We start from the raw sequence: 12,115 nt of genomic DNA on the forward strand, positions 1-12,115 counted from the left end.
TGTACAAAATGGCAAAATGAGAAGAGCACAGGACCAGAGATCAAAAGATCATGTATGCAGTCTGGACTGTCAGTAATTGTGTGACTTAGAGCAAATCATCCCCTTCCCCCTGAACTGTAAGCCCCTCATCTTTGAAGTAATGGCTTTTCTTTATCAAAGGAATGTAGAAATGCCTGCAGTAGAAATTGTTAAATATGTGTGATGATGATGATGGTCTATTCTACTGGATAAATTGTACCATTTAATGAATTTTATATCAAAATAATGGATATTTATAAAAAGTATGAATTTAAAATACAAATATATCAGAATTCACCATTTTTGTTAGTAATGATGTGGTCAGTCAGTCTAATATTTTGATTGGAAAGTTGTATAATTATTTATTATAAAACAATTCTTGGTTGTCCTAAAGTTATGTTTTCCAGTTTTAATACTAATTCATTTTAATTTTTTATTTTTAAAATTCCCCAGTACTCCCAATTTGGAAAAACAACCAAATGAAAATGGAGTATCTCTTCAGAATGAAAATTTTGAAGAAATTATAAACTTACCCATTGGATCTAAACCATCCAGATTAGATGTCACCAACAGTGAGAGCCCAGAAATTCCTTTGAACCCAATTTTGGCCTTTGATGATGAAGGGACCCTTGGGCCCCTGCCACAGGTAGATGGTGTCCAAACACAACAGACAGCAGGTAAGCTTGCGTCAAACTCCCTTCAGTAATCATCAGAAATATGTGACACCCAAGAGACAATGAACCTTCAGTGTGACTGTGGCGCAGTTTGTCCTACAAGGGACCAATAAGCCACATGAAGAAGATTGTGCCAGGATCATAAAAATTGAATTTTGAGTTGGATTGGGCAACTTCTAGGGCCCCTCCTGTTCTCCCACTCAGTGTAGAAATTCAGTCTGCAGCACCTATTGGGTGCTGCACTATTGAGTGTCCATGAGCCTCTCCTCACGGAGCGGCACTCACTGCCCAGCAGCATTCACTGTCAGAATATGCTTCATACCAAGACAAGCACTTAATGCCTCACCATAAGTTAGGGACCACAGGGTCTAGTCCCACTGTAGAAAAGGTTTGTTTGATTGTTAGTCTATCTTTCTCAGCTCCTTAGATGTTTGAAGTCTGCCATCATGTTCTCCCACCATTTTTCTCTCGTTTGGGTTTAGCAACCTGGATAACATACTATTGTTCTTTTTACATGTAATAAGGTAGTTACGATTTAGGTAATGGGACCCATATTCTGAATTAGGAGCACACTGAGCCCAAGGGTCTTCCATTCCTTGTTGAGTGACTAGCTCTTGTTGAAATGCCAGTGACTCTCTTCTACCCTATCTCTAGGCCTCACACTTGACCTGAAGTCTTTGTACAAGGAGAGCAACAGCTTTACAGAACCCAAAGAAATAAAGAGCAGCATCAAAAATTACCAGCTTACTGGGCATAGCACAGTCCCATCAACTCAAGAATAAGTGGGATAAGCCCAACTCCATCTCTTTTCAAATCTCTTTGAATTCTATCAACTTCCCTTCCCAGCAGATCTTTTTCATGTACTAGCCAGCATCTCTTTATACTATTAGGAACTGAGCTGGCCATGTTCAATTTGTGATCAAATTGTTTTATCTTTTAGATTCCATCTGTGAACTTGTAACAAGTATTGTCCACTTTAACTGGTTGAAAAAGCCAATGTTGAACCACCTATCCAAATGAAGCTAGTCAGTTTTTCTTCTCTACTGTACTGACATTGGGAGTATAATTTCACTTTAGTGATCCACATTTTTAGACTGTAAAAGGATTCTGTAAATCCATCCCAGGTCTGACATTTTGATTCTTAAGCCTTTGGGAACAATCTGATTACTTTCATGTTGGTGGACATAGTCCCGGAGCAACTTCTTACTTTGTCATGTTACAGATTCACAGAAGGAAGGAACGTCCGAGTGACTTTCTGCTTCACTTGACAGGCCTTTGATCATCTTTTGACTTATCTGTCATTCCATTCCCACTGTGTCCACCCTTCTATACCTTCTCTAGGAACAGAGTCCAATGTCTGTGATTTTAAGTGGCATAAACGTTCTTTTGGGGTCATGACTATTTATCGACAAACATTTATTTAATTTCCAAACGAGTTTGGAGACTGAAGCATCAGGTACTGAGGATATAAGGACAAATGTAAGTCCCTACCCTCAAAGAAAAGTACAATCTATGTAAAACAGTAAATAAGAGAGTTTGAAGTAAAGGACATGAAGTAAAGGAGTTTGAAGTTTTCCAATTAGTAGCAGAATTCACTTAAATATAAGATCATGGACCCTGATAAAATTGCCTATTCTTAAAAGTATGGTTAAGTTTTAGAAATGTAAGATATTACTGTAGTATTCTTTAAATAAGATTTTACATAAATATCATATTAATCTATTCTTTTTTCTCTCTCCTAATACAGAAGTTGTATGAGCATTTCTCCTGAAGAACCAAAGCAGACATTTAATAGGAATTTCTACAATTAATGGAATTCCTTCCATGCTGTAAAGGAGCATCCCCTCTCCTCCAGTTTTCTAAAGATCTCTTGACCATCATTTTGAAAAGACTTTATTAAAACCAGCTGAGTACAAAAGACTGGACAGCTTTTCTAATAATTTTCGCCAATAGAGAAAAAGAAATGCTCCTTGTTCTTCAATACTTTAAAATGGCTTTTTCCAGTGTGCTCCTTCTTAGCAAATCAATATTTTCTGCATTCTCTAAAAGATGAGAGCATTTGGCTGTAAAAGAAATGGGCTGACCCGGCATGATTTTTCACATAGATATCTCGGTCTTTAAAAGCTAACAGGTAAAATTGGCACAAAAACTTACCTTTTACAATATAATACTTGAAAAATAAGTACCTCTTTGCTCTACAAGTACAATGAATAAGAAAGGTGTTTAAATTAAGCCTGTTTGTTTAAATAATATTGCAAAGAGCTCTATTTGTAGAGGCAAATTATAGGCAGATTACCAGGTTCTTGTAAAGGCAACTTGTACATGGAAACCCAGCTGTCACATTCTTCTTGCATATCCTTTTCCAAAAGCGTACTAAGCAATTTTTAAATGTGGGAAAAAAACATTATTTTTTCAGAACAAGAAAATAATTTACTGTCCTCTTAAATAATGTATTTATAAAGTTTTTCCAGATAAACTAATCAAATAAATTAGAATAATGTGACAACATTGCAGATTTGATTTATTAGATCCATTCCTTATGTTCCCATGAGAGAATGTTACTGATGATTCAGGGCTATTTCTGAAGTCTGTGTATTGCTGCTGTCCCCAGTGCGGGTGGGACTTATCTTTGCCTTACCTGATCACAAATTATGTGGGGTGGGGGTGGGGGGTAAAGATTTAATATTTCTTTAAATAAAAAAAGAATCTGGTTTTGCTCGTTTAAGAGCAATGAAAAAATGATGGAATGTTGACTGTGTTTGGCACATAGGACACTGCAGGCAGGATACCTTCACGAATGTCCTCGTTCTGTGTGGCATCCATCAGCTTTCACTTTTCATTCTTCTTCACGTTTGCTGCTGAGCTTAGCTGTACAAACTTGCACTTTCATTTACTAATATAAATTCCATTTTATTTTATCATTTTAGAGGCTATGAATAGCTAAATATTGAAAGAGAGGGAACACATGTTTTTCTGTGGAGTATTAAAAAAGGTAAACTTCCACCACTATAGTGTATTGGTTTTATTAAAAAAGAAATTGGTTAATCTACTAGATTGAATGAGAGACTACTCATTTATTGGACCATTTCCTTAAAATCCAAGCATATCATTTTTAGTAACAGCTGTAATTTGTGAAAACATTAATTTGGGGGTTTTCCCTATACCCATTTGTCCATGTACACATAATCATATTAAAAAATGTCTGTTGAACAAAGTTGTTTTATTTGTTTAAATCGACCTAGCATGAAACACCAAATGTGTTTGACATAGTTTTACTTTTAGGTTTCTCATGTTATAATTTCACTCAGGTTGATTTTGAGTTTTCCAAATTGCCCTTCATTTGACCTCAATTATCTATTTCCAGCTTCCTCTTGAGCAGTCATGTAGTCTAGATTTATTTAAAATTAGAGCAATGGGTCTATTTTGGCTAAATTTCCCTTTTTTATTTATGATGTTTAACTTGAACAATTATTAGCAAACATAAGTAATCAAGTTCTAATTAGAAGTATAAAATTTTTAACTCTTTTAAGAATGTCACTGCCAAAGGATGACCTTGATCTTTATAATGGCTGGGTTTCTTTCTGTCCAGCCCTTGGAGGTCGGTAAAGAGGTCTTAAAGCGGTCTTCAGTAAGCACTGCGTTAAGGGCAGTGCTTAGGGATCAAATATTACCTTTAATGGTGAAATGAGAGTGGGTGGACTTTTAGTTTCCTTTCCATCCCATTGCAGACTAGGCCAATTTAGTCAACAATCACAGATTCGTTTGGTACTGTGTTTCCCTGAAAATAAGACCAGGTCTTATATTAATTTTTGCTTCAAAAGACACATTAGGGCTTATGTTCAGGGGATGTCATCCTGAAAAATCATGCTAGGGCTTATTTTCCAGTTAGGTCTTATTTTCGGGGAAACATGGTAAATACCAGCCTTTACTAGAAGGTAAGTTTTTATATACAGAGAGAGAGAGAGAGAGAGCCAAAAAAAATGTATACACATTTTTAAGAAAGGAAAACTATTAAAATTGTAATACTCAATACAAGTCACGTTTGACTTCTGCAATTATAAGAGGTGCTCAAAGTGGTTACCATCAGCATCCAGACACTTCTGATTATGGCAAACTACTGCTTGAGCAACGTTGACCAAAGTGTCCACTTGTGTACATTCTTTTAGCACCCCCAGTATATATCTGCTGCATAACCTCACTACCTGGTGGCATATTAAAAGTAAATCTAAAACAGAGTTCTCTCACATGAACAAATTTATATTAGCAAGCAGGGCCTTGGAAAGCTTGGGAAGACTTTTTGCTCATAATCTTACAAACACCTTGACTGAGGGATTCACAGTGAAGCCGAAGCAGTGATAATTTGAAGGCAGGACTACGTAACCCGGTTGGATCAGGCAACAGTATTAAATGAGTGGGCTTCAGGGGAAGGTGACACGGGCAGATGGAGTTTAGACTGAGGAACATCAAAAGTCATGAGATTGGAGGATCTAACATATTGTATATTTCATGCATTTTTGTCTCTCAAAATCTTTCTAGGCAACCACTTAACCTTTAAAGCTCCATTCAGTAATGAAAAATTACTAACATCCCTTATGCTGATTAACACTGGTGTAGATTTAGGTGACAGTATTTAAAGCACCTACCTAGCTACCAGATTGGGTGGCTATCAGATTGGGTTAAATGCTATCTGACTTACTTCTAGGGTAAGATTAAAGTTCAATTACACATGCACACAAAGTTTACATTAAAGCATTTTAAAGTAAATTGTACATTGAACAGGCACCAATAAATTATCATCCTTTGCATTTTTTTTTAACTGATGGAAAGTATTAGAGTATTGGCCATTTATTTTGTGCATAGAACATTAAAAGGCATGATAAAATAATTATTGGATCACATCACAAAAACCAATTTTTTAAAAGGAACTTACTGCCTAGAAACATCATGCCTCCCCCCGGCCCCCATGCTGTTTTTATTCATCAAACACATAAGCCCTCTCAGAAATGCTCTATCTAGGCTGTAATTTTCTCACATCCTTTGGCATTTCTTTGGGGAAGGAGCTCTAAAGGCTGAGAAATGGAAAATGACATGCATGTGAACAGCAGGAGCAATTTTAAATCTGTTAGAAATAGAAGATTTGGTAGTAATTATTTCCTTGGTGACTATGGGTTTTTATATTGGTTGGTTTGATTGCAACTTTAGAGGTTAAAAGTAAATTTAGTAATTATTGCCAAGATTGGTAAAGTTCAAAAGAAAAAATTTAAATTGCTATTTAAAAATGTACACTAATAGAATGTTAGGCCTGATAATCACTTTTGAATTACTATGGGTCTCAATACCTTGCATTAAGACTAAAGCAAGAGGGTTAAAAGACGGGGCTAATGTTGCAAACAGTAAGAGAATAGTTAAGAGCCGGCGTCTGGTGTTGGTTAGACTCAGGTTTGAATACCAGGTCTGCCACTGATGAGCCAGCCATCTGAGGTTCAGTAAGTTACCTGTGTTCTCCAGGTCTGGATTATTTCATCTGTACAGGGGAGAAAACTGCCCATCTCTGGGTTGTCATAGTAGTTATTAAGGTTGAATTAAATGAAAGTAAATGTAAGTTTCTAACATAGCAATTGTTCAATAAATGTTAAAAACTTTTTTTTTATCTTTAGTTTGAGGTATGTTTGGTAGACAGGGCCTCTGGCAAGGCCAGCAGGACACTGCTCGGGAGATGGGAACTTAATTGCTTTTCCTCAACAGTGGCCTTAAGTGCCACATTTTTTTTTTTTTTTAAGTTACCCATTCTAGGTATTATACTGAGCAAGCTAAACAAATGTGAACTCATTTCTCTAGAACAAATTTAGAATTTCTAATCATTTTTGAGTGTTATTCTACATTTAAATTCATAATCACTTCTCCTTCCTGCACCCCTTCAAAAATGTGCTTTCTAAAAAGAATTTATAGTTAGTTTATATTTTTATATATTTGATGGCACTTCTCGACATCCTTTGACACAATTAGAACTATCTCATTGGCTACAAAGCCAGGGATGATTAAATGTTTCACCAGAAGCTTCTGTTAACATTTGCCAACCCTCAGAACCATGCTTCCAGCAGTTGTTGAGAGGAGAATTAAGTGAATCATGTTCAGACTGTATCAAACGATTCCTTTTTCTTTCTAAATTGAATTGTCTTCCCAAAAGATGTCAGAGAAGAGATAGATTAGGCAAGAATTGGGAGGCCCTTGTTGGATTTGAAGGCCAGGAGGGGCATTCCTTGGTATGTTCTGTTCCTCATTCTGGAGTCATCCTTCCCCCCAGAATGGCTGACAGGAATTTGTCTCTTCACTCTGAGCTGCACCTGCCCTATGCTGTCATTGATGTGGTCAACTGACACAACCTCTGGCTGGAATGTCAATGTTCCAGACTTCCAGATGTTTGGATTTAATTGAGGAAGGGATGGAAAAGGTAAGTAGGGAACCAACATCAATGACTGACATTATTTTGCCAATGCAAGAACAATTAAAATAAAACTAATTTCAAGGCCACTCTCAGTGGCCCATTCCCTCAGGCCATACACCTACAATGACATATCTGAGGAAACTCTGGGTAGGGGCACAGTAGATACCTTTTCCTCACTGGATGAAGCTCCTGTCCCTGTGATAGCTGGCTTGATAACACACCATTTTTGTTGCCTTTCTCATTGTCTCATTTCTCCATTCCCTGAGAGGAGTTCCCTTCACCACCCACATCAAATGCTTATACTCAAATCCTTGCTATAGGATCTGTTTCCAGGGAAACAAGACCCGAATTTATGCTAAGGTCTGTTAGCATAATTTTACAAAACAAGGAACATTTTATCCCCTAAAAAGCAAGAACACAGCTCTTGTTCTTGAATAAATGAATAAATTTAACTTGGAAAACTCACTCTAGTGTTCTCATTCTGGTTGTGTCACATGTCTGCACCAGTGAAAAATGTTTTCAGCATAATTCAGTGCTTACCAGATATAAATGAACAATAGTGAACGTACTTTAACTGCTGGGTGGATATAGGCCTGTGATCATCTGTGATCAGCCAAGCATTTTCACCATTTATTTTTTATGTTCAGGCTAGTGGTTCCCACCTGTTGAATTCTGTTTTCTCACCTGCATACTGATGTCCCAGATTCTTTTTATTGAGATTGCTACATTTAAAAAATACCCTCCTCTTCACAGTCCTTGAAGTCTCTCAGGATGTGACCACTACTCATCCCAATAGCACTGACTCTGCTGCTTCTGCCAACTTCAGAGACAGAGTATTGAGTTTGTCACATTTTCTGAAAGAATCGCCAAAAAAATTAAAAAGTCTCATAGACAACCTTTCTAACAAGGTGCTACACTCAGAAAAGTATCAAGAACTTTAAGGGGAAACAAATTGCTGTCGCTACTTATACAAATTGCTAGTCAGGAAGGGATGCGTTTTTTTTCAGATATTTTTACAGGGACCAAGCCGAAGTGGTATGGAAATGTGAATTGCTAATGAAATAAGTGCTGCTTCAGGTGTTGGCTAGAGCAAACAATATGTTTCTCACCCTCGCTGTTGCTCATGCTGTTCCCTCTGCATAGAGGGACCTGACGAAATGTCCTTCAGATAACTTGGAGTCAGATCTCAACCTCAGTTTCCTCATTTGTACAATGGTGAGAATACTTCCTACCTCATATGATTGTTTGGAGGATTAAATGAGATCTGGAATATAAAGATCTTAGCACCATGCTTAACCCATAGTAAGTATTCAGTGTTTATTAGCTACCTAAAACTACTCATCCTTCAGTACTCTGCTTCTGTTCCTTCAAGAAGCATGCTTTCCTCAAAGTCCCATTCTGGGTTCGGGACCCTTCCTCTTTTCCTCATACTGGTTCCCTGAACACATGTCCGTCAGTGTGCTTACTACAATTCATTGCTTTCGTATTCATTGTCCTCTTCCCAACTAGACTAAATCCTTGAGGGGAAAGACTATGTTTTATTCATCTTTGTACAGTGTTTCCAGATGTTCAGCATGGGACCTGGTACACACTAGGGACTTAGTGATGATAATTGTTTTAATGAATGAGCGGCTGAATGAATGAATGAATGAATGAATGAAATTCTCACCTTAATTTTTTGGCAGCTCTTGAATGATTCATTAGACCTTTATTCTTGAATATCATTTCTGTATTGGATTTTGTATCAGTCAGAGTTGAGTTGCAGAAAACAGAAACCACCACAGTATTTTCAGCAGAAGGGAATTTAAATTCTCTTAAAATTGTTGGAAGGACGGGAGGAGCACATTTCTGTGCCTTCAGGAGTGACTCCCACATCACAGCAGACATGACCCACGAGGAGAGCTGTTACCCCACATCAGGAAGCTGAAGAATCAGTAATGTGCCCCAGGAACCACTGATTTCAGGAACATACTGCCTTAGCCGTGATCCAGAAATCAGCAAACCCTCACAACTGAATCTTCTGCTCCAGCTACACAAGCAAAACATGGATTCCCTGACATTTGTCCCTTGTCCCTCATGAAGCTAGTCACTGAATGCTGAACACTGTGGCAAAAACAAGGGAAAAGCAGAGGGAAGGAAGTAAGAAAGAAGAAAACAATCAACAATTCCATGACCTTACTTGCCAGCAGAACAGCAGAAGCTCAATCTGCACCTTTCAAGTCTCACTCAAATATACCTGATTCTCAGAACCTAAATCCCATCAGACTCTAGCTGCAAGGAAACCTGGGAAATGTAGTTTTCAGCCTTCCAGCCTCTACAGTACAAAAGACATTCTAGACTCGGATGGACTGGATGTTGAGCATGTCGGTGCACAGTATCCTCCACAGCTCCTGTGGCCCTGATGCTGTGCTGGTTCTCCCCAGCCCCAGCTTTTTCCTCTTCACTGAATCATCCTCTTTCTAGCATCCCGCCCCACCCAATATGATTTTGCCCTTAACCATTTTCTCTTTCCCTGAAAATGCCACAAATAGCAATCTTACCCACATTCATTTCCTACTCTAGTGCCGATGAATCACAAATCTGAATTTCCAGCCCCGACCTCCCCGCTAAGGTTGTGCTATTGGTCCATCTGCCTGTTGGATGACACAACTTGTGCATTCTGCCAGCACTTCACACTCAACCTGTCTAAAATTAACCTTGCCATTTCCTCCCCCAAATCAGCTCTACCTTCTGACTTTCCTATCTTTTATCCCCCCAGCATTCCAGTCATTCAAGCTTAAAACATCACATATTCTTTCTTTTTTTATTTTCCTTTTCACATCCGGTCTCCAACTTTCACTGTTAGGAAATTTTCTCTAACCTGTTTCTATTCGTTTCTCTGCTGCCCTTGCAGCTTCACACCACTGTTGAATCACCTTTTGCCTCCGAAAATGGAAAGTTCAGCCACAGTTACCTTGTCACTTTGAAGATTCATTCAATGTGAATGTCACACAGGCCAATCCGAGAGGAAAGCAACAGGATGGTGCCTTGCCTCTGAGCCTCGAGTTTGCTGATGGTGGGAGTGTGGATGACCAGTCCCCACTCATCCTCAAGATCTGAGAAAGATCCAACCCCATGCCCACAGCTCTGCCAGGAAGTTTTTCTGATTCTGGTTTTCCTGTTACCTACCTTTTGCTACCTGGAGTCCTCTATCATATCAGTGGAAGATCATCAAAAATCTGGGTGCCTGAATAATGGTGCCTGGGTACCAACAATGTGTGTTGGCTTATGTCCACTTTTTATAGCTGAATGCTCTCCACTTTTTTTGAAATATGTTACCTCTAAGTATACCTTTCAATGCTTACCCTCATCATCCTCATTTGTATTCTGATCATACTCTTCTCATCTCATGCATGGACCGTGCTCAAAACCTTTTGTTGTTTCCCTGTAGCTGTCAGCTCATGGTCTTTAAAGGGTGATCTAGCAACTGATTTTTAGCTCGAGATGGAAAAGCTAAAATTTTTAGCTCCAGATCAGAAAATGAAAATGACATAATAGCTAACACAGTCTTCCTCTTATTTTAAACAGAAACGGAAAAATCGTGTGTAAAACGTTTGCATAGTCAGGTTTTTATGTGCTGAGGAAAGTTTCTGAGTCTTATATGGAGATATGAGTAATACAAATGTTTTTAAGATGTGTTTTAGCTGTTTCCAGTCCCCAAGTACACAGCCACTGCTCCATTTGTGTTGTGATCTCCAAAATGACTTCATGGAAATCCATGTGCTCTGTGTATGAACAACATGACTGCTTTAGTTGAAAAGTAAACTCTCAAGAAGAAAAAAACAGAGGCTGCATCTTATTTTGATTGAACACAGAAAAACGGACAAATAAGTAAATTTATTTGGAGACAATCAGAGTGAGGTTTCTCATTCTCAGGCAGGATAGTTACAAATATGGAAAGAGGAAAGGCTAGAATAAAGCCAATGGTGTTGAATTAGATTTGAAAGTATTGATGTGAATGTACAGTTTCTAATATGTATCTATATGTAGATATAGATATAGAGTTCTGTATGTATGCGTATGTATACGCATGCATTTATTCCTTAGCTTTGCCTGCTGAGAGGGCCAAAAATGCATGACCTGAATTTAATGATGATGAAACATCAGGGAATCCCAAAATAAAGAGCATTTTACAAAGTAACAGGCCTGTACTCTTCAAAAATGTGAAGACCATGAAAGATAAGGAAAGACAGAAACACCTTCAGGTCAAAGGAGACTATAAAGAAAGCATAAGAACTAAGCAATATATATTCCAGGATTGGCTCCTTTGTCTATAAAAGACAATGCTGGACCAATAGGCAAAACAAATGGGGGGCTGAATTAATTGGTGGTAATGTATCAATGTTAATTTCCTGATTTTTGTAGTTCTACTTTCATTAGGTGGGAGAATGTTCTTGTTAGGAGCTACATGCTAAAGTACTGAAGGGTAACAGGGCACATGTCTAATCCTCACATAGCTTAAATGGGAAATATATATATAATAGATAAATAAGGTGTGTGTGTGTGTGTGTGTGTGTGTGTGTGTGTGTGTGTGTAGATGAACCAATAATGAGGCACATGTAAAATATTAACAAGTATGAATCTGTGTGAAGAGTAGATGGGAGTTCTTCATGTTGTTCTTGTAAATTTTCTAGAACATGAAATTATTCACTAATAAAAGTTAAAAAAATATATGTACCCAAGTGAGGAATACTCTGTTCCTTCTGCCTGCCATTAGCACATAAACTGTAATGACAATGATGACTTATTTGCAGGTTTCCTGTCACAGCTGTGCCATAAACCAGCATTATGCCCTCAAGCAAGTCAATCAGTCACAGTGGCTTCCATCCATTGAAGTCTTACTCTGTGTGGAGACAGTGCCAAACCATTCTATATCCATTACACCAGCCTCCCAACAAACCATGTCACACCTTGCCAAGGACCACACAGCCGTTAAGGG

General features: G+C 38.1%; 1 protein-coding gene across 8 annotated transcripts in view; it reads left to right on the forward strand.

Moving 5' to 3' along the window:
* MAP7 (microtubule associated protein 7) overlaps positions 1–3,906 on the forward strand; it is a 159,685-nt gene extending 155,779 nt beyond the window's left edge. For all 8 annotated transcript variants that reach the window (XM_019732717.3, XM_074333625.2, XM_019732715.3 and 5 more), the window contains 2 exons: positions 472–695; positions 2,440–3,906. In XM_019732717.3, coding sequence (XP_019588276.3) covers positions 472–695; positions 2,440–2,450 — 235 coding nt within the window. In that variant the 3' untranslated portion in view covers positions 2,451–3,906. The remainder of the gene's footprint in view (positions 1–471; positions 696–2,439) is intronic.
* The last annotated feature ends 8,209 nt before the right edge of the window (positions 3,907–12,115 follow it).

The sequence above is a fragment of the Rhinolophus sinicus genome, chromosome 2 (assembly GCF_057876585.1).
Source record: "Rhinolophus sinicus isolate RSI-liver-muscle chromosome 2, RSI-T2T, whole genome shotgun sequence".
In the NCBI taxonomy this organism is placed as follows: domain Eukaryota; kingdom Metazoa; phylum Chordata; class Mammalia; order Chiroptera; family Rhinolophidae; genus Rhinolophus; species Rhinolophus sinicus.